Raw genomic sequence first — 22,494 nt, 5'->3', positions numbered from 1 at the left:
AACTTACTTTTTAAAATATTTTTAAAAAGCATGTATCTTTTATGAGTATAGTTTTCATTCTTTTCATTTTAATTAAATAAAAATTATTTAACTACATTGGAAATAAGTCACTTTTTGAAAACACTCCTTTTTGAATTGTAAAAAAACTTAAATGAAACAAAACTTCTAATTGGTTCAGACATCAGAATAATATGTTTTATTTGAATGTTAAATTTCTTCTATCTAAATTATTGTTTTAGAAAAAAATTATTTGCATCGAACAGAGTAGAGTTTTTATTATTGTATTGATATAATCTGAATCACATCAAATTGTTCTGTAAGAAACAATTTAACCCCAAACTAAAAAATGCTTTTGCTTCCGTCAAAATGATCACAGCAACATATAAAATTGATTTTTAAATCCCCCAAAAAAAGTTTATTGGGGACTTAATTCAAATTTGGGCTCTGCAGTCTGATTCTACTGGTGTCATAGTATATTTTTGATATATGATAAAAAAATAGGTTAAAAACAGTTTAAACTAAAAAGACTCAAAAAATATGTGTAAAAAAATGATTTTTACTCAAAAACTAAATTTTTTATTTCATTTTTGTATAAAGTTTCTGCTAGTAACAAAAATAAAAGGATTTCTACCTTAATTTTGCTAAAAAAGTCGTTTCATGTTAAAAGTTACTTTTTCCTCAGTCACTTTTTCAAAACTTTAGCTCTAAAAATCTCCAGTGTTAATGGAGGTAAAACAAATATTTTTATATCTACTTATGTGGAATACTATGGAGAACAAGGACATATGCATTTTTTTATAATTTATTGAGAAATAAGGGCTGCAGATGCTTAAAAATACTTTTTTGAGGGTCATGCTGTATATATAATATACATCTATGAATTTGCAAAACACTATATGTCTATATCTAGGACAGACCAGTCTTATGCTGGCAGCACAGTTTGGAAACACAGATGCAATTGGAATTCTTTTAGAACATGGATCTAACGTCAATGCTAAGGATGAATATGGTAAGCTACATACTATTATTGTCACAATGTCTATTTATCCATCTATCTCTATACATTTATTTCTGTGTATATAATTGCTATAACTGTACTCTAAAGAATAAAATATGTATTATAAATTCAATATAACTATATCTAGGAGAAACCAGTCTCATGTTGGCAGCAGTGCACATATCATTTTGGAAAAGTATATACTTTCCGGAAGCCAATCTTTATGAGGAAGGTATTTTTAAAAAGGGGGAAATGTGTAGAAAACACCCATGTAAATTAGAAAATCCGCAGAAATCATTTTTAAAAGTTATTAGCAAACATTTGCAATGTTAATTTGCAAAATTAATTTTATGCCCTAAATGACATATTCTAAAATAAATCTTTTATGAAAGTTTATTATCTTTGAGTTTAGGACATGCTTAAGACGTAAAAAATATTTTCAGTGTTACTTTTTTCGCCCTACATGTGAAAAAAGGCATTTCTCACATTTTATTATAGAAAATTGCATATAAACAAAATAATTATTTTTTTCTACAGTCAACACAAAAATTGGCATAAAATCTTTCATTTTAAATGTAAAAGTCAGATAAAGAATCCTTTTTAGAGCAAATATAGTGCAAAAAGTAACAAAGACGTCTTAGCAAAGTATGAATATCTAATGAAATAGATACCTTTAAATTTTGATATTCATATCAGATAAAAATATATAAAAAAGAGATCAAAAACTATAAAACAAGGTATATATTTTTTTCACTCTGTCACTGAATAAAGAGCACTTTTAGGTTTGATTTTAACCAATGCAGCACTTACACACTCATTTTTCAAGGTAAATAAACAAAATAAATGCAATTATACAATTAAGTCAGTTTAATAACACAGTAAGCCTTTTTGTAGCAATTTTTTTTTTGTTGAAATTATTCTTTATTTCTATAATAAATTGTATTAAAATCTAATGATTTGAAAATTCGTAATTAAGAACTTCATTTTTACACTGTTTTGATGGGTCGCCTCCGGGTTCCAGGGACAAATGTAATCCTTTATCACTACTTCACACAGGACTACAATCTCTCACCAATGTCTCCTTTCCAGATCAGCGACGCATTAATCCCTGTTTGACAAGTATATTTAACCTTAGAATGGTGGTATTATTTTACACCGATCCTAAACCCAAATACACTTAAGGGATAGTCTTTTGTTTATAAGCCCTATTCCGAAAACGGTATTACTGATAACTTTATACTGTTATTTAGTCTAAGAATTTTTTATTCCTAGGTAACTAACTTTGCCAACACTTTTGGACTGAAAGTATCTACTGTGATTACTAGAGTCATGCGAACATGACTACAATATTCCGTTCTGCTGCCTGTATCCCCGTGAGGCGTGAAGTTCTTTGTTAGGTACCTTTGTCAGGTAAGAAAATCACTAGACTAGCTCCGAACCGATCTTCCAGAGTATTAGCAAAGTAAAACTACCTTTAAGACGTGAACTTATTCAAAGTTCTAATCCGAAAATGTTAAATTGTCCGAATAGATAACGATCTCCAACTTTCCTGGACTTCAGAAGCATGGGGAGGATCCGGTTGTTAGTATCGGCCGTCAGATAGCGAGCTATCATCAACCGTTGGTAGCTGAGCTACCACCGTATCTCCCTATGTTATCCCTATTTAGCCCCGTAGTGACTTGCGACTTATGGTGATACACGCGCTATTTACCCCTTCAATTGGAGCTGTCCTTCCTGAAAAATTATCAGCCATTGTCAATCCTCTCAATTGTCCACCTGAGCGTGGCTGGGATAGGCGGGAATGCCCTGACAAATACAGGTGGTAGAACCACCCTGAGCGGTGACGCTGTATTTGCGGGACTTTACAGCCGCGGCTAATAACTTCTCGTCTTTAGGAAATGCACACTCTGATTGTTTATTCTAAAAATATTTATAGGAGTTCTCTTCAGAACAAAACTTGGAGATAACTATCCGTCCGGATGCCTAAGCTTTTTAGGCCCCAAGAAGGCCTTACCCTTAAATTTATCTCAATTGACCAACATCAAAATGATATTCTATAATTTATTTAACAAAGTATTATGAATTTTATCTAACAAAACTTTTTATTTTTTAGGTATGTTTTAAATGAAAAATCCTAAGTTTGAGCCGCCAGGACCCTCCAGAAATTCCAAAGCAAGAGAAGGGAGTCTTCCCTTAAATTTTAGAATTTTTGAAAAGAGTCAGTGTGATATAGTAATTCCGTATAACGACTGACTGTTTCTCTCTTCCAGGTTTACTTTTATAGGCCTGAAGCCTTAGGAAAAAAGAGAGACAAAAAGGATGACTTTCATTTTTTTGTTGATTTTTATGTTTTATAGAAATTGGCGACCTGATTATTAAGATTTTGCATTTAAAAGTGTGTGTATATCTCAACTAAATTACAATATTCATTTCATAAATTAGTAAGATCACATTTTATTTTATTTTACATCAAGAATACATTAAACTATTGGTTTCAAATTAGTTTTTCTAGTAATGTTTTTTCGATGCCCTCTTTAATTTTACAAATTTTCATTCTTTTAATTTAGTTTTTTATCACGAAACCTCTAATTTTATGATTCTTGTGTTGTTTTACTAATGTTAATTTATATTGACAATATTTGCTAATAATTTTTTAGCTGTACTATGACCATTCTATTAAAAGGGTTATTGTCTCTAACATTACCTTTTAGGGTCTTCGTTTTATAGATCTTATTTCCCCATTTTAATAAATAGGTCTTTATACATGCTTTTTTACTTAAAAATTATATTAAATTGTTTTAAGTTTGTCTAATTTTGATAATATTTTTATAGTCTTTTATTTTCATTAGAATAAATACATAATTTAAAGTATGGGTTGGATTTTTCCCCAGTAAAGCTACTCTACAAGTTATTCATAGAATCGGTTTAGGGGAAAAGGACGATCCATGTACCCCCCTCAAAAAGAAAAGCTCGATTATAACACGTTTCAAGAGGCTAAAAATGACCCGTGTTTCATACAGCCTTGTTTTTGAGGTGTTTTAAATCATAGAATATTATTTGTTTACCATTTTAATAATTTTTTTTGTGTTTTTTGGCACAGACGAATTTTTTATATAATATTATGGCTTTAAGACATGATTTTAAGTTATTTTTCAATTAATGTCTTTATGTACTACATTAAAAGTTGAAGGCTCTTAAAAACTTATACCAAAACATTAATGTCGTCTTACCTACATTGGTGAGCGCACTAATTTATGGATGCCGCGTTAATTTTTGAGTAGTTCTTATTTACCGCATGGCGACACTGTATAGGTTTTAGACTACAAGCTAAAAACATTTTTTAAACATAAAATAAGGAAATATACGAGTTAAAAGTTGCTTTTTTATGCTCACTTTAAAGTGAGAAATAGTAATAAGAAAGCTAGATCATTTGTTGCTATAATTTGTCATTTTCCCTAAAAATTGGTGATAAATTTTAATAAGAGCCTTCGTGATATGATAAATATGAAAATCTTAGTTTAATATAAACATTGTGAATATTTTAGATTTATCTTGCTTTATGTCGGGTGTTGCCATGGTGAAAATGTGCTTAGTTTTGAAATGATAAAGAATTGACTAAAGAAGAAATAAGCACACTATTACTGGTGAACTAAATTTTGTTTATGTTTTTTTTTTAAAGCTATAATTTAATGTCTTTTCATGCGTCGACTATTTAGCAAGTTAAACCAAGAGGTTTCATAGACAATGGACATTCGGCTTCGAAACCGATTAATATCCGCTGTATTTGAACCAGCTCTCACCCATTCTAAAAGTCATGAAATGCATCGTATTACAGACAACTTCCCACGAATATTAAAAAAATTAATACCTTTAGCCCCTAGAGTTCAACAAAACTGGTTTTATACTTATATATTTTCATTTTAATGTAAGAGAAAACCTGTCTATAACACGATGCGATAAATTATTCTTACATCATTATATTATTTGTCTATATATTTTTTATCTCTTAGATATTAATCCACTCCTATCGGGAAGAGTTAAAAAATAGAAAGACATTCCATTAATTAATTATCTTTTATACAAATTTGGTCATTTTATTACTGTTTTATTCGAAAGTTCGTTTTTTAAGGTCATTAATCTTATGCTTTGTTTTTATTATATAATATTTAGTCCTTCCTTTATCTCTCACTAAACAGATGTTTTTTAGACTAAATTTTATATGTATTTTTAAAGAAACAATATTTTTAAAATGTTGTTTTCCATAAAATTGCAATCATATTCCTGCATTATGACCTGAACATAATTATTTATCAATGATTGAATTTTATGTGTTTTAAAAATTGGATTTATTCTTTTTTGATTAGATCTAAAAATTGAATTTCTTATTTTTTCAGGCCCTTTTGCAGTAGTTTGGCTGTTTTTTGTTCTTGATTGTAGTCGTAGTTTGGGCTCTCAATTTTTGGTAAGTATCAAATTTGTAACTTTTTTATTTTTGACCTTTAAAACACTAGTTTTACTATATTGAACTAATGTCAAGTGGACAAATATGATAGCCTCGTCATATTCATCTCCTTTCTACTAGTTGTACATTATATAACATTATGTGTGTTGAAAAAAATATAAGGTCCACATCAACTTCTTGGGAAATTGTTTTAAAGAGCAGCTGGGTTGTTTCAGTTTATTTGTTATGGGCCAAATATTTTTCCAACAATTACTTTTGTTATTTTATTTCTAGTTATAGAGCAGTTTTATTTAAACTGTTATAGTTCTTTTTACGCGTTAGCAAAAGCTACATATTTTATTGATTTTATCCTATTTTATAAAGTAGTAAGCCTTTTTTGTCTGTAGCGAAAGATCTCGCTAACCGCTGAACCGATATGGTTCACCTTTACAATGAAGTTTCTTATATGTCTATGGAAGGTTGTAAACTATTATGGGTGAAAAGACCTCACACATTAATTGCCCCTAGAGGCTTCTAAGGGCGTAACCGCTAGTAGGTATATGAAGTATTTTACATTTATCTCATAGTCGGTTCTAATTTTGTAAAAATTACTTAGATCCTTTCAGATATAAATAATAAACTCTTAAAAAGTCCTTTTATAAAAAAAAATAGCTAAAAACCCGACTATACAGTCAAAAAGACCCTAAAGTTAGTTGCTATTGCATAAATTTCAAGCAATATCATATTCCCAGTTTTGTTCTCACTTATTAGTTTCAATCTCTCGATGTCATGAGTCATCAGAAAGTTCCCAAAATAGGCGTTAAATATTGAGAGATTGTCATAGAGTCTTAATTCTTTTATTATTAATACAAGTATAAGTTTCCCTGGTAGCCATACTGTTTTATATTTAGGAGGAATCCAGTCAAATCACCCCACGAAGACTGAGAGAAGGCTTCCCTAACAAGACTAAAGTTTAATAATTTAAAATATGTCAAGGTAAAGTCACGCAACCTATTTCTTCACCACAGAGCAAAAATTAAGTGTCGGAAATAATGTTAATTACTTACAAAACTTAAATTTATACTAAAATGTAATTGTTTAATGCAAAAGCCATTTTTATTTTCAAATTCATTTTTAGCAAAGAATATTTAATTTTGTAGAAAATAAAAATGAGAAAAATATTATCCAATCTATATATGTGATTAACCTATGACGCGCAAAAGGTTCAAATCTCTATATTCGTTGTATCAGTCTAACGTCGCCCGTCGGCCATCTTACTAAGAGCAAGGGAAAACAGTCTACATAAAAACTTAAAGAAAATTGTTATTTTTTAGTACAGAATACGCATTTAAATCAATTCAAAGCATTTATAAAAACAATTTGAACTTTTTTATTTCCAATTTTAGTAGTTTTCAACAACTTATTTTGTTTCTTTTAAGAAAAGATTGGTTAAATTAACTATCGTGAAAAAGTTTTCAAAATGTAATATTAAACTGTCTCTGCGGAGATACAAGGTAAAACAAATATTAAAATAGTCAGTTCATTTACCCAGCGAAGCCGTACATGCAAAGATTTCATTTAAACCAAAATTGAAGATATGATTCCATTGAATTCACTGTTCCTATTTAATTGTAAAGAACCAATAAATGGGTACCGTAACAGCCTCCAAGTTAACTTTAAAAGCATTGTAGTCCATTAAAAGTTTGGGCTTAATTTGATATTATCAAGGCCTGGAATTAGCTGAACCTAAGAAGAGTGGATCTGCCCTCCCCATCTCTAGTGGAGAACTTTGTTGGTGCCCCTCGTGATGGATCAGAAGGAAAGCCTGAGCACGAAGAACCATAGGTAAAATGTTGTTGATTGGTTAGCTACCTAATGAAATTTGGAATCAAAGTTATAGTGTAGATTGCGGCCTATCCAAATATCACCTAATTATGTAAGTAAGTTTTTCATTCTTTGACTAATGAACCATTGGATTGTTTTAATGAAATGTACTATTCTGAAAAGCCCTAAATCGAAAAAAGACTTTAAAAAGAAATTAACAAAGCAATGCAAACTTTAGTATTTTATTTATGTATTATACTTTATTGTTTTATTTGTAGTTCATTTATAACAACCTAATTTTGTTATTTTATTTTAGGTTGTTTAGAACCGCTGTATTCCACCTGAATAAACGAGTATTGAAAGCTTCCCTGACTGCTCCACTGTCAGCTGTTCATTCTGGGACACCTGCCGCACTGCTACATCTCCAACTAGTGGGTTGTGGTACACATACAAAGTAAGTATATCATTGCATGTAATGGGTAAATTATGAATAGGAAATATATATTATTTGAGTGTTTTTCACCTAAATTTTTCAGCTCTCTGTTGAGTTTCCTATCCCTATTTCTCTGATAGTTGAAAAAAAGAAAGTTTTTTAATATTCTTTACAGGGGGAGAAAAAGGTTGATTGAAAATATCGAAACTTTTTAAATGCCGTCTTCTTTTTTTGAATATTTTTGTTAGGAAGAGATAAAAATGGACCATTTCAAAATATTTGAAGTCTTTAGTAGTTTAGTTTTTAACAGTCATTCGTTGGTTTTTTGTCTCAAGTATGAGACTGATATGGTTCTCCATTTTCGGATCCTAGGAAATTGATGATTACTAGCTGTTTTTTCTGGTGTTATCCTATAATAAAAGAGTTAGAAACCTGAAATAAAATTATTAAATATTATTATTGTTCCAATTAAAGTAGTAGAGTGTGTATCTATCTTAGCTTTACATTTTTTAAAAACATGGATATCTTGATTTAATTTAGGAGGTGGTGTGGTAGTGTTGTGGTCCAAAAAGCTGTTTTTTCTTCCAATTTTTAAAGACTATTGAGCAAAGAATAAAACGTTTTTTAGATTTATGCACTGCACACCGACGACAACGTGATTAGACACCTTGCCAAGTTTTTTACATCATAAGAGCAACATCCTCTTTCACTTTTAAATTATAGCTTTTTTAATGATACAATAGATATATGGAGTATTAGACCGATACTTAAAAGATTGATTTTTCTAAAATTGTATAGCTATTTTAATATTTTTTAATTGTTCTTATTTTTCAGTTGTTTTGAGAAAGAAGATGAGATTTTTTGGGATTTGTTTGGGCCGCTATTTATCCGCCAAGACAACCTACATGGAGCAGAATGTTCCTGTCCTGGAACAAGGTTCCAAGAAGCGTGGTGTTTGCCGCAATTTGTGGGATGACGATGTAGGAGATCCTTTCTAATTTGGTTTTGTTATTTTATTTGGTAAGTTATAATTCTTTGATGAATTTTTAAGTATCGAACTCATATTTAATATTGGATAAGAGACTGTGTTTCTTCAAAACAACTAATAATTTTATCTTGTTGTTAATTTTAAAATAATGGTGTTTTAATTACAAAGTTTTTTGGTTTTTTACTATTGTCTTATTCATTGTTGTCTCATTTTACAATTATTTTTTCTTTGTTTTAGATTATCATGTAGCTGTTTAGCTATTTGTTCTGCCGTTTTCTCACTTATTGGGCTTTGTTGTTGGTGTACAAAATTTACTTAAGATAGCAGTTATGAGGTAATGATATTATCATTTAGACTCAATTTAGATGGGTATTAATTTAAAATATTTTATTTATTCGTAATTTATGAGCTGTATAAGTTTTCATAGAATGATAAAAAAATTGGTTTATATTTATAATGGATTTTATGATGAGAAAAAAAAGTATTCTGAACAAGAGTAGAACCAGGGGATAGTGCTAATAATTAGATCCTAAGATTTTTAGATGTAATTTCTAAGTTTGAATGTCTTTTGGCTTATTTTCTGTGTGCTTTTCTTTTTTAAATAATCTTATTTACAGCTTATATTTTGTAGAATATTTTTTAGCTTGATTTAATATTTATTTTTTCTGTTTTTTCAGTCATATCTACTCGGCTCCCAGTTTTAATACAACAACTGTGGTTCCAACATTGCATTGCTGATCAAGTAACTGGTGAAAGACCGCCCTATATTTGATTGCAGACGGAGTAGCCTGTACACTGATTTTCTAGGTAAGTGTTCCTTTTGCTTCTATTTTGGTCCTTTAGGGCCTATGGTGCTCCCATCCCTTTTTATAGGATTGTGAAGCTAAAAAAAGACCCCTTAATTATTTTTTGGGGGATAAGATACATGCATGCTTATTCTTATTTTAGGTGAAGCAAAAAGATTAGGCTTTGATTAATGTGACTGATATATTTATAATTAGATAGTTATTTGCTTAGCAAAATAACTTCTCCCCCTTTGCAAAAAAAAATTTCGCTCAATTGGAGGGGTTTTAAAATAAGTTAGAGATAAATTTGAGAATGATTTTTATTAGTTGCTTTATTTTTCAGTTCATTTTGTTGGGAGTTGGGAGGGTGGTTTATATTTTAAAAACTTAAATTTATTTTGTTAATATCATTCTGTATAAAACATATAAGGCATTATTTTCTGTCTTTCTATAGAGTAATTGACATAAGAGACATTGGCCTTTTGACTTATAGATTTAAGACAAGAGTGAAAGAAAGTGATAAAGAGAGGGGTCGAGAGAAAGAGAGAAAGAATTAATATCGCTTTTTTGTTTTATACTGATAGCTTTGGTGTTTTGTTTTTATTAAGGAGTGTCGTGTAAGGTGAAAAATCAAGGTGTGTGTAAAAAAATATTGATAAGTAAAGTTTTAGTTTATTTATGTTGATTTTATTTTTATGTTGTGTGAAATGTGCATGTGCCATCCAGCTTGTTTGATATTTTCTTAATTTAGAGTTTTTTGTAAGTTTGTTTTAATAGTGTTGTTTTATTTCAGCTGTTAGCTTTTTAGCTATCCAGGCTAGTGTATGTGTGTAATTGATTTGGTTAGAAGAAAAATAGGCAGCTGATTTCTGCTTTCTCATTTAATTTTTTCTCAGCTAAGTGGGCAGGTGTGTGCTTGTCGCTGTTTAGTCTGGTAGAGTGTACTCTACAGCTAAATAGGCTGTGTGTGTGTGTGCCTAGGCGGCATTAGTTTTGTGTGTCGCTTAGGGGCTTGGTAAAGTGTACTCTACAACTAGCTAGGCTGTGTGTGTGTGTGTGCCTAGGTGGCACTGGTTGTGCGTGTAGTTTAGTGGCCTAGCAAAGTGTACTCTACAGCTAACTAGGCTGTGTGTGTGTGTGCCTATTGTTAGATGTTGAATAATGTATTTTAGAGCTATATAGCCTGCGTGTGTGTTCCGCCTAAGTGGCTTGGGAAACAGCTGAGTTGTGGTGTGTAAAATTGCTGCTTTAAAACATATATGTGTAGTTTCCCATTTGTTTTTAAATGACCTTATATTTTTTTTTTTTTTTGTTCATTTTAAAAGTTTAAAATTTTATGGCTTAGCAATTGTAACTTTTTATGTATAAATTTACAAGAAAGAAGATTTATAAGTGAAGTAAATATTTTAAATGTAGCAAAACAAGGATGACAACATCTATAAATAGCGAAACACAAAAAGGTCATTGATGGTAATATTTACAAGTAGATTTGTAGTGTATTTATTAATTGATTTATTGGGTAAAATAAACACTAAAACTTGTTTTTATTTATATAATGTTGTCGGTCAAAGTAAATTACATAAAGGATGCTCATAACTATGGGAAGAATTATTTTGATCATGATATCTTAAAGAGTTTTAAGACTGGTCCAAAAATACCAAAAATATGGGGGAAAATGTAAAAATATAGAAATAGCCAAAAACCTGCAAAAAGGAAGTCTGATCGTCATGTCTGTTTTCTTTAAACAACAGGAAATTTTATTTTGCAACTAAAAAAAAATCTGGAAATCGTACCATAAACACTGAGGATATGTAAAGAAATGAAAAAATTACAAAAATAGCTTAAAACCTATTCTATTACGCAAAAATTTTGATTGTTTTTATGCGCACGAAAACGAATTTTTCCAATAATTGTCTATTATTTTGCCAAAAATTGACAGAAAATTATTCGGCGTTTTTATCTTCCTATTTTAAAGAGAATAGGAAAAAAATTTATTTTTAGGCAAATCGATTTAAAAACTGCTTTCAAAAATGTTAGAAAGTAATTTAAGATTAAGTTGTCCTAAATCTTAGAAATTGTTATTAATTTATCTTAGGCTTGTGTGTGTTTGTGTTGGGTTAAAAATAATAGTGGCGTATTCAGGGTTAGATCTTTTTTTTGTTTTTGCTATTTTTTAGCTATTTATCTTTACTTAAATATTTTTTAATTTTGATATTCCTTATATATGGAAAAAATGGATTAACAGTTTAGTTTTTATATTTGAACGTAAATGTTTATTAGGCTACCTAAGTTTATTTAGAAATTAGTTCTTAATATGCCCTTATTTTAAATATGCTTGTCAAATTTGCATTTCTTAATTTTAATTTTAATCAAACAATTTTAGCCACATGTGTTTCTAAAAATCCACATGTGTCCTAGAAGTGTCAATTATATGAAAATAACACAAATTTTATTTTTTATTTCATTATTACGGAGCAGAGCATTTCCTTAATTTACTATCTATCAGTTTAATAATATTAGAACCAGAAGAAAAAGTTTTTATCATATGAGGTTTTTCATATTTTACTATAAAAATTCAATTTACTTTCCATAAACAATTAGTTTCAAAACAAAATAAATTGCATTTAGAAATATTCTTTGTTTAGGCCAAAAATATACAACAAAAAAACTCGCCATTTTATCTACACATCCCAAGAAATACAAGTTTCAAAGCATAACAGCCCTATTCTTTGCACAATGATACAATTATTGGCTGCGCCCCTATAAGAATATTCTTAGGGAAAAACTTAAACTCATATTTTGGTTCTTAAAACCTTTTACCATGCCATAGATGCTTAGTGCTGTAGAAAAGTATGAACAATATTTTAATTAGCTTATAGGAGAACGAAAGGTTGTTAATAGTTAATCATTTTAGCTTGCCACAATGCTATCTCTTATTTTAACATCGACTACAGCTATGATTTTTATCTCTAACACTACCCAACTATTGTAAAAATTTGGACAAGATTTGCTATAAGACTACTGATATCAATGTGTGAAAAATTAGGAAAAAGTATAAAATTAAGATATTTTTTACAAATCTGAATACAATGTAAACAAGGAGTTTGATACTTTTGCTTGTGATATTTTTCTACCGGGCGCGCGTGACCCCCGTTGTCAAAATCCTTAGCTCAAAAATGTAATGATTTACATTAAAATTATGTATTTTGATGGTGTTGTAGAGTTAGCAACAGTAAGGTGTTTACTGTTTAAGACCAGTGAGTTTCTTCAGGTTAATGCTGTAACAGGTTATGAGATCCGTAGCTTCTTATTAGGTATTTCTGGTATTATGGCTGTTGGTGAATATTCCAGTCCAAGTCAGGTGGAATCTTGCTAGGATACTGTGGATACACATCTGATAAACGTCTGATGACTTGTGTTGTATGATGCAAGGCTGGTTTCTTGACGTATTTGACTGTAGATCTACTAATTTTCAAGCTCAAGAGCAATGGTTGGCTGATTGTTTTTATCAGAATCAGCTACTTTGTTAGGAGCTAGTAGATGATGAATCTGGAACTCAAACTTGGGCATACTTATCCGCTTAGGTATTGACAAGGCTACGACATTTGGTTTTGTAAAAAAAAAATCAGCAAGAAATCAGTTGCAAAAATATAAAAACTTGTATTCAAATTGGTCCTAAATATCTTTGCAAAAAGGAATTAAAAATAGAAAAACTTTTGTAGATTTTATTTGTTTTAACTTTTATTGGGTTTTAAATCTTAAATGTCATATTTTAATTTCGTATTATTGACAAAACTACCCCTCTGTCTATAAAAGATGAAAATCAGAGATAGTGTAGTATGCTAATGTCCTTTTTATCAAAGCTAGGGTTATGTTTTTAAAATCGGTTTACAGTTAAGGAAAAAAAATAACTGTCAAACAGTTTACTTTTTGTTTAACAATAGAAATCCACGTTGCATATTTAAATTTGACTCTTTTTTGGACTGTTTTAAAAGAAATATTTCGCCTTTATTATTTAACAATTTTATCTATATATGGGAGAAAAATTGGCCAATTGAAGTTACTTGGATATTTTGTTGAAACCCTGTTTGATTTTGTTATTGTACTGGAAATTGAATATTGTTTATTTTATGAATTTCTAAGTTACTTACATTTGTATAAAAAAAGACATTTTAGTTTCAAATCCTTTACATCTAGAAAAAGTTATCATATTTTGGGGTTATTAAAATTTAAGCAGAAAATTTCGTTTTTTAGTGAAACAAGAATTCTTTTTTCAATTTCTTTGAGATTATATTTGAGATGATTTTAAAGTTTGATAATCCGATGAGAAATCCTTTGTTTTAAGGCTATAAAAGTTCTTTATTTTGCCACACATAACAAAAAGGCCTTTATTTAAACATTTTCAATTATATGCTACAAAAAAAATTAACTTCCTGGAGGTACAGGGATAACAGGATATGTGAAAAAATGCTTTGAGACCAAGTAATATCCGATGGATTAGAACCGGTTCTCAGCTACACTGAAGCTAGTATATAGCATCGAATTGTACATAATTTTCAACCAATACTTAATTAAAAATTAATTTAGCAATTTTTCATTTTAATGTCAGCGGGAAACTGTCTATAATACGATGCGACGAATAATATTTTTTCCTAGATTACTATATGAGGTTTGAGGATACTTGGAGATTATTTATTTTGTATTTTTTAGGAAAAAGTATAGGCAGAAAATATTTAAAAATTGCAAGATTATCAATTTAGAGATAGGATAGAGATAACTTTTTAGGGGTTAATTAGCGCTCGCCTAAACTACAAAATTCCCGCTGGGGACATACAATAAAAGAACTGAAACCTAAAATCATAGTAAAGCCAAAAAAAAAAGATAAAATCTTTAAGTCTAAAGTGAAACTTAAATCAAACTTATACCAGATAGAGAGCCTAATCAGTTCAGTCTTATAATGTTGTATAATTTGTAGTTGAAAATTCAAGATAATCAATTTAATGTATTTAAAAGTTTGTAAAAAGTTGAATTAAATGTATGTTTTGGAGCGATTTTTAACACACATGTCTAAAAATCAACACATGTGTTCAGAACTAGGTCATAAACCTCAGAATTTATAAATTCATTTTCATAAAAATTATTAGCTAAAATTAGGCTTATTTTCAGGGATCTTAAGGGATAAGACAATGGACGATATTTTGTTGGAAATTTAAGACACATTAACTCATACTTAATGAAAATTGGATTTAATTATACAAGGATCTAAAGGGATAAGACAATGGATGATAAATTTGTTGGACTATTTTGCTACATAAACACATAATTTATGGAAATTGGATTTAGTTAGACTTTTCTTATGGAAATTTTTATTTCTTTTGGGATTAAGTTCGTGCTTATTTAATAAGGCCTTGTAATTTTGGATGACACATTTCTGTTCATAAATTTTGTCAACTATTAATTTATTATTGTGTGGTGTTTTCTTATTACTGCAAAAAAAATCTTAATAGCTTTATCTATTTAATTGTTATTAATTCTTGTATTTTATTTTTAGGTATTGTGTCTGTAATTGTATTTGGAGATTCGAAATTTGCTGAGAAAACTGAAACTGTGAACTGAAAAGAAGATGGCATTGGTGGCAGCTGAGAAAATTGCGAAATTCCTACCAGTTTTACTCTCCATTGGGGCCTCCTGTAGTATGCAGATGTACCGGATTTGTCTGCAGAAGTGTGAAGGGCTTGTGGATACTAATGGAGGTATAGGAAGGTTTTTAAGCAAAATTATTCTATAACTAAGTTGTGTGTTTTCTGCAGTTTTGTGGGGAGTTATTTTATAATTTTGATTGTATGTTCTTTTTTGCTACAAAACTAGATATGTCTGTATTTGTTACAGACTAGATAGCGTATCTGCTCTAGGACTAGAATTGTCGTCTGTTGAGCTTTTTAATATTCTATTGAATTTATTTATTTTATTAAGCACACATAATTGTCCTACTTTATAATTATAATGATGTCTATTCTTGTTCAAACTTTTTATTATTTTTTCTTGCCTTTTATAAATAAAACATTAAAGTAATGTAAATAGAGCAATAAATAGTATATGTAACAACCACCCCTTTTCAAAGACCTTTTACACGACTTTTGGTTGGGTCTTTGAAATAAGCTGAATCATTCAAAAATGTAAATACAGCCGGGTGCTGGCAAAAGAACCAAGAGCAAATTGCAAACTAATGTTAACACAAGGACGCCCAAGCTTTTTACTTAACATGGGGGTAAAATGAGGATTTCTATATGTTAGTAATGTAAGATATTTAAAAACTTGAGGGGTGTAAGGGATAAATACACCATTACCCCTCTACTTGGACATCTATGTTTCAGTTATAATGATTTCTGCATTTTGCCTAGTTAATTTCGTTTTTGCTTTGTTTAAATACTGTTCATTTGTTAAAGATTATTTTGAAATTAATCTATTGATCTCTTGAAACTGAAAATAACCCAATACTTGAAATAAGGACATAGTTAATTTGTCATCCCCACAAGGGAGAGCTCAACCATTTATGGAAAAATAATCGAAAACAACGTAAATACAGGAAAAAATTAAATTTGGGAACATCTGCAATATATTAGTTCTACATTTGTCGCTAGATGTCACTAAAAACTTGATAATTTTGATTTTCCACAAAGTATTCATATCATTTGGAAAAATGTCTTATCACAAATAACTAGGTTTAAAAATGCAGTATTGTAAATCAGAAAAGATGATTATGAGTATAATGGCAGTTTTAGATACTTCACATAAGTTTAGACAGGAATGACAATTTTTCACTAAAATTGTCCCTTTCTTTTTCTAAAAGCAGTAAAAAGCATTAAACAGCTAAACTTAGAAAGCAAAATTTAATGAAATTATTTTTCGTCTGCAACGCTCTAGGTCTATGCAATTGGAAATCAGATAATATGCTCTTTATACATTTATACTATAAATTTACTAATGAAACTCTGTGTCTCATTGTATAGTTCTAAGAATGGGATCTGGAGATTCTTAAAACGTTTGGATAATGGCTATTTTATACCTTATCTTTTTAGCTAGATAAACCCTAATATAATTTAAAACATTAATTATTTTATTTAGGGTTTTAATTAAACGGTTGCTCGATTTAATTGGCTTAAACTCCGGCTTTGTTTCATGCTTATTCATATCAATCCTGTTGGTTCCGCGTTCAGTCATGGCAATGAGTAATAGTCTCTCATTTGACATACTAATGTATGCAATGATAAAAAATAATAAGCCAAATGACGCAAGAGTACTACCAATCACCATACTTGTTAGTAGAACTAACATGATTGTCATGAATTTATTTTGAGAAGGAAAGTCTTCAAGATATTGGAGCCATGATAAAGCCTTTGTGTTTCTGGCCCCATTTTTCATGCACAATGCACTTTTAAAATTTGATTTTTCTTTAATTCTATTGTTTTCAGATATGTCAGTGTTGTAAGAAGACTGTACAGTTTTGCAGTAGTCAATTTTCTGCTCATCTAAATCCTCAGGGTAATTTTCTTTGCTTTCTATTTTACTGATGTTTGTCTGTTCGTCTATTTCCTCTTTTTGCCTCAAATTATTTTCTAAATCGACTTTGTCTATTTGTACCTCTGGGCATAGCAATTGTTGAGACAAATTAACAGAAATTTTATTGCTAGATAATTTTTCAATTTTTTGACTTATTTTTTGATCCGTCGCGTAATTAGTGGATTTGCCAATATAATCCAATTTTGTGTTAGTCACATTTTCTTTTATATTGATAATTATTGGCGGATTAATTTTATCTATTGGATTATTAACAATAGAGTTTTCTATTATTTTAAAATCATTGTTTATAGACGAACAGTTTGATGTTGAAGTATTAGATGTTTGACTTTCCATTAATATATTTTCTATTAGCTTATTAGTATTATTACTATTTACACTATTTTGGGTATTATTATTGACATTATTTTGGGTAGTCGAACATTCTAGTACTTCAACATTCTTAATTTTTATATTTTCATTTTGATAATCAATATCTGAATTTTTCAGGTTTATCTGAATGGACAAAGAGATGTTGAATTTGGGACCAGTTTGATTTAATGGTGAGGTTTTCTCTAGAATAGGGGTGCCGGGTATGTCCCAAGAATCCGTAACTTGTGGTATTTTTACCTGTAATTGTATGTTTTTGCTTTCTTGAGAAATACTCGGCTGCCCTACTAGTTTTTTTCCATTGTTGGCGGGAATTTGCACGCCGACAATGGATGGTATAGTCTTGATACACCATAATTTAAGCAGCGTGGGCATTGTTCTTTGGAGAGAGTGACATTAGGGAAAGTGAAACACTCCTCACTACCATGGGTGTCAGAATTACACAATAGGCAAACTGTACTGTTAGCTTTTTCTTTATTCTTTTTATACCACCATTCCATATTTGCTTTTTTAACTGCTTCATCTGGATGTTTTAAACAGTATCTAGAATAGTGAGGCTTTTGGCAATGCTCACAAGTTTTTTCCTTTTCTACTTGGTTTACATTTCCTTTTTTTTGTCTGTCTAATTTTCTTTTTCTCTCAATGGCTGAGTTATAAAAGCTTCTGTTATTGCTAAACCAGCTTAAGATTGTCTCTTTAGTAATGTAAGGAACATTAGTGGATGTCAAAAATGCAGATTGCAATAATGGTGGTACCAAATAGGTACATATTTTCTCCCTAAGTTTAGCCATTTGATTTTCTTGACTGTTGCCTGTTTTTTGCAACATGGCTGCCAAATATATTATTATTCTATTTGGTCTGTCTTGGTCCTCTGAAGTGAATCTGTAATTGTAGAATTGTTTTTCATATTCATGTGGGTTGAGTAATTCTGCACCTATGGTAGTTAGGATCGATTTTACAAAATCCTGAGCACTAAGGGCATTAGGATCTATTTCTAGCATATCTAGTTTATTTCTTGATTCTTCATTAAAATAGTGAATAAGAATATTGTTGTAGGAACTATGAGTAAAGGGAATCTCATATTCCTCCAAATATTTAAAAGTGCTAAAAAAAGTATAAGGGTTAGTTTTTTCTCCATATTGGGGTGGGATTTTACCCAATATTTTGACTTGTCTGTGAATACGTTCGTGTTGACAACTGCCCCACACTAAATTATTTGGTATGAGATTAATTATTTTTGCTGTATTTAGGTCAGTGGTAGATGTATTTTCATGAAGAAGAAGTTTGAGTTGCCACATTTGAGATTCAGATAAGGTATTTCCAAGTAAGTTATTTTCTTGTTTTGTCTCTCTATTTCTGTTATCTCTATTGGTAGATGGAGTCCTTCTATCTAACTCTGTATCTGAAGAGCTAGAACTAGAGCTAGGCCCACTACTGTTACCACGTCTATTCATTCTCCTTGGCATAGAGAAGTTCTGTCTGTCTTTATGCCTGTCTTCTTTGTCACTATTGTCTCTTTTATTTTGTCTTTCTTTACTTGACTTAGTTTTGTCTTTATCGTGTTTATAACGATTTTCATGTCTATCATGATGTTGTTCATGGCGTCTTTGGTCCTCATTGCCATGTGGGTTAAGTGGATCATACATTCTGTCAGGCCTTTTATTAGAATGTTTTTTACTTTTTTGTCTGTCAAAATCCTCACTATAATAGCTAGATTCTGACTCATAACCCGAAAAATCTGAAGGTGGTTTAATTACTTTTTTATTTTGGGGTTTATTTCCATTATTTTCTTGTTTTATTACTTGAATATTTGGCTCATGTTCATGTATGGGAGGAATGTCTTGTAAATGTATTTGAGGCCTATTTAATATGCGATTTTGTCGCCTATTGCCTAAGACAAGCATTGCTGTTGCTGAGTGAATCTCAGGCCTAACATGAACACTAGGTATTTCCTCCAGTCTTAGATAATGATTTACTGCATTATTTAATCCAGGTTCATATTCTGGATTATAAGGTGGAGGATTTAATATTTCATCTTCTAATTGATCAATAATAATATCATCCATTTTAGGTTATTGCTGTACTACACATGGAATGAGGCCTAAATCAAAGATAAATGGAGCACCATTGTGCGTGGCCTATGCATTGCTGTACTACACATGGAATGAGGCCTAAATCAAAGATAAATGGAGCACCATTGTGCGTGGCCTATGCTCTGCTGCACTACACATGGAATGATTGTTTGTCAATGAAGAGCTGTGCTTTTATGGATGCTTTACTGGTAAGACTTATTTAGTGGCCTTAAGCCAATATCCCACCTAAAAGAAAAAAAAGTTAAATCTTACCTGGGTTTATCCGGTAACGGAACCAATTTTATGGGTCGCCTCCGGGTTCCAGGGACAAATGTAATCCTTTATCACTACTTCACACAGGACTACAATCTCTCACCAATGTCTCCTTTCCAGATCAGCGACGCATTAATCCCTGTTTGACAAGTATATTTAACCTTAGAATGGTGGTATTATTTTACACCGATCCTAAACCCAAATACACTTAAGGGATAGTCTTTTGTTTATAAGCCCTATTCCGAAAACGGTATTACTGATAACTTTATACTGTTATTTAGTCTAAGAATTTTTTATTCCTAGGTAACTAACTTTGCCAACACTTTTGGACTGAAAGTATCTACTGTGATTACTAGAGTCATGCGAACATGACTACAATATTCCGTTCTGCTGCCTGTATCCCCGTGAGGCGTGAAGTTCTTTGTTAGGTACCTTTGTCAGGTAAGAAAATCACTAGACTAGCTCCGAACCGATCTTCCAGAGTATTAGCAAAGTAAAACTACCTTTAAGACGTGAACTTATTCAAAGTTCTAATCCGAAAATGTTAAATTGTCCGAATAGATAACGATCTCCAACTTTCCTGGACTTCAGAAGCATGGGGAGGATCCGGTTGTTAGTATCGGCCGTCAGATAGCGAGCTATCATCAACCGTTGGTAGCTGAGCTACCACCGTATCTCCCTATGTTATCCCTATTTAGCCCCGTAGTGACTTGCGACTTATGGTGATACACGCGCTATTTACCCCTTCAATTGGAGCTGTCCTTCCTGAAAAATTATCAGCCATTGTCAATCCTCTCAATTGTCCACCTGAGCGTGGCTGGGATAGGCGGGAATGCCCTGACAAATACAGGTGGTAGAACCACCCTGAGCGGTGACGCTGTATTTGCGGGACTTTACAGCCGCGGCTAATAACTTCTCGTCTTTAGGAAATGCACACTCTGATTGTTTATTCTAAAAATATTTATAGGAGTTCTCTTCAGAACAAAACTTGGAGATAACTATCCGTCCGGATGCCTAAGCTTTTTAGGCCCCAAGAAGGCCTTACCCTTAAATTTATCTCAATTGACCAACATCAAAATGATATTCTATAATTTATTTAACAAAGTATTATGAATTTTATCTAACAAAACTTTTTATTTTTTAGGTATGTTTTAAATGAAAAATCCTAAGTTTGAGCCGCCAGGACCCTCCAGAAATTCCAAAGCAAGAGAAGGGAGTCTTCCCTTAAATTTTAGAATTTTTGAAAAGAGTCAGTGTGATATAGTAATTCCGTATAACGACTGACTGTTTCTCTCTTCCAGGTTTACTTTTATAGGCCTGAAGCCTTAGGAAAAAAGAGAGACAAAAAGGATGACTTTCATTTTTTTGTTGATTTTTATGTTTTATAGAAATTGGCGACCTGATTATTAAGATTTTGCATTTAAAAGTGTGTGTATATCTCAACTAAATTACAATATTCATTTCATAAATTAGTAAGATCACATTTTATTTTATTTTACATCAAGAATACATTAAACTATTGGTTTCAAATTAGTTTTTCTAGTAATGTTTTTTCGATGCCCTCTTTAATTTTACAAATTTTCATTCTTTTAATTTAGTTTTTTATCACGAAACCTCTAATTTTATGATTCTTGTGTTGTTTTACTAATGTTAATTTATATTGACAATATTTGCTAATAATTTTTTAGCTGTACTATGACCATTCTATTAAAAGGGTTATTGTCTCTAACATTACCTTTTAGGGTCTTCGTTTTATAGATCTTATTTCCCCATTTTAATAAATAGGTCTTTATACATGCTTTTTTACTTAAAAATTATATTAAATTGTTTTAAGTTTGTCTAATTTTGATAATATTTTTATAGTCTTTTATTTTCATTAGAATAAATACATAATTTAAAGTATGGGTTGGATTTTTCCCCAGTAAAGCTACTCTACAAGTTATTCATAGAATCGGTTTAGGGGAAAAGGACGATCCATTGACATATAAATTACAAAGAAAAAGATTAAATCCTTTAAGTTTGAATAATACTTTATATATTTACATAATAAAAACATTAAAATTGTTAAAGATTAAAAAAAAGATAAAAATAAGTAATTTTTAAAATCATTTTGTGTCGTCTTCATAAACTATTTCCCCTTTTATATTTTAGTCTGGTAGAATTAATAATTATAAATAACCTTTATTGAGCATATATATGTTTTATTGAAATTAATTATAAGAATGTAAAACATTTTTTGATTGATTTAATATTAACAATTCACCAAACATTTTGTTATTTTACTTTTTTTTGAAACCCTTTTATTCTTATTAATAATTCTATTTAACACAAAAAGCTCATAGGGAGTTGATAACCTTTATTTCTTGCTTTGTATTCTAATCAGGTATTTTATTTGACTAAATTTTTTAAAACTATACAGCATGCATGTTTGTGTCAATAATGAAGACATTACAGGTTTTTATGTACAAAAAGTTGTTTTAAAGCAAGAAAAAAAATATAATCTTTCTAGTGACTAATTTACAATTTCGTAGTATTATATATGTCTGTATTTTGGTTTCTAAAAAAAGTATTATACCAACAAACATGCATGCCTGAAAATTAGTTTCAATATTCGTATTAAACAGGAAAAAGAAACTAAGTCATCGTTATAATTATTGTTTGTTATTTTTGGTGTAAGGTTTTTTTTAATGAAACTTTTTTGGATCTCATGAATTCGATTTCTGCGGATTTTCTG

The 22,494-nt window shown here is 30.3% G+C and overlaps 1 protein-coding gene and 2 long non-coding RNA genes across 4 annotated transcripts; 2 read left to right on the top strand and 1 right to left on the bottom strand.

The window, feature by feature from the left end:
* Positions 1–2,023: 2,023 nt before the first annotated feature.
* LOC145331558 (uncharacterized) lies at positions 2,024–3,865 on the top strand. Its single transcript, XR_013883783.1, has 2 exons — positions 2,024–2,407; positions 3,111–3,865. It is a non-coding gene; the product is annotated as an uncharacterized LOC145331558 (long non-coding RNA).
* Positions 3,866–4,494: 629 nt separating this feature from the next.
* On the top strand, positions 4,495–21,659 carry LOC145332901 (uncharacterized). 2 transcript variants are annotated; one of them, XM_080178005.1, is made up of 15 exons: positions 4,495–4,641; positions 5,392–5,459; positions 6,350–6,434; positions 7,167–7,283; positions 7,579–7,716; positions 8,530–8,715; positions 8,921–9,017; positions 9,361–9,490; positions 15,020–15,221; positions 16,941–17,010; positions 17,536–17,588; positions 18,666–18,739; positions 19,487–19,696; positions 20,064–20,201; positions 20,905–21,659. In XM_080178005.1, exons 4-6 carry the CDS (start codon positions 7,246–7,248, stop codon positions 8,669–8,671), a joined length of 318 nt encoding a protein of 105 aa, XP_080034131.1. In that variant the 5' UTR covers positions 4,495–4,641; positions 5,392–5,459; positions 6,350–6,434; positions 7,167–7,245; the 3' UTR covers positions 8,672–8,715; positions 8,921–9,017; positions 9,361–9,490; positions 15,020–15,221; positions 16,941–17,010; positions 17,536–17,588; positions 18,666–18,739; positions 19,487–19,696; positions 20,064–20,201; positions 20,905–21,659. The 2 variants fall into 2 exon arrangements, with proteins under 2 accessions (XP_080034131.1, XP_080034132.1); XM_080178006.1 differs by lacking the exons at positions 7,167–7,283; positions 20,905–21,659 and having other exon boundaries at positions 20,064–20,860.
* On the bottom strand, positions 6,855–7,449 carry LOC145332902 (uncharacterized). Its single transcript, XR_013884371.1, has 2 exons — positions 7,311–7,449; positions 6,855–6,896 (listed from the first exon to the last, which is right to left on the bottom strand). It is a non-coding gene; the product is annotated as an uncharacterized LOC145332902 (long non-coding RNA).
* Positions 21,660–22,494: the final 835 nt, after the last annotated feature.

This window comes from Acartia tonsa, chromosome 11 (assembly GCF_053477335.1).
Source record: "Acartia tonsa isolate MP-2025a chromosome 11, ASM5347733v1, whole genome shotgun sequence".
Classification (NCBI taxonomy): domain Eukaryota; kingdom Metazoa; phylum Arthropoda; class Copepoda; order Calanoida; family Acartiidae; genus Acartia; species Acartia tonsa.
Note: the sequence above shows the minus strand (reverse complement) of the source record. Positions and strands in the feature narration are given on the sequence as shown.

What these genes read in the sequence shown, in the direction of transcription:
- LOC145332901 (XM_080178005.1), top strand. Translation starts at nt 7,246, where the DNA reads ATGGATCAGAAGGAAAGCCTGAGCACGAAGAACCATAG. An exon ending in CTGAGCACGAAGAACCATAG is followed by an intron (nt 7,284 to 7,578) that starts GTAAAATGTTGT and finishes ATTTTATTTTAG; the next exon opens with GTTGTTTAGAACCGCTGTAT. An exon ending in GGTTGTGGTACACATACAAA is followed by an intron (nt 7,717 to 8,529) that starts GTAAGTATATCA and finishes CTTATTTTTCAG; the next exon opens with TTGTTTTGAGAAAGAAGATG.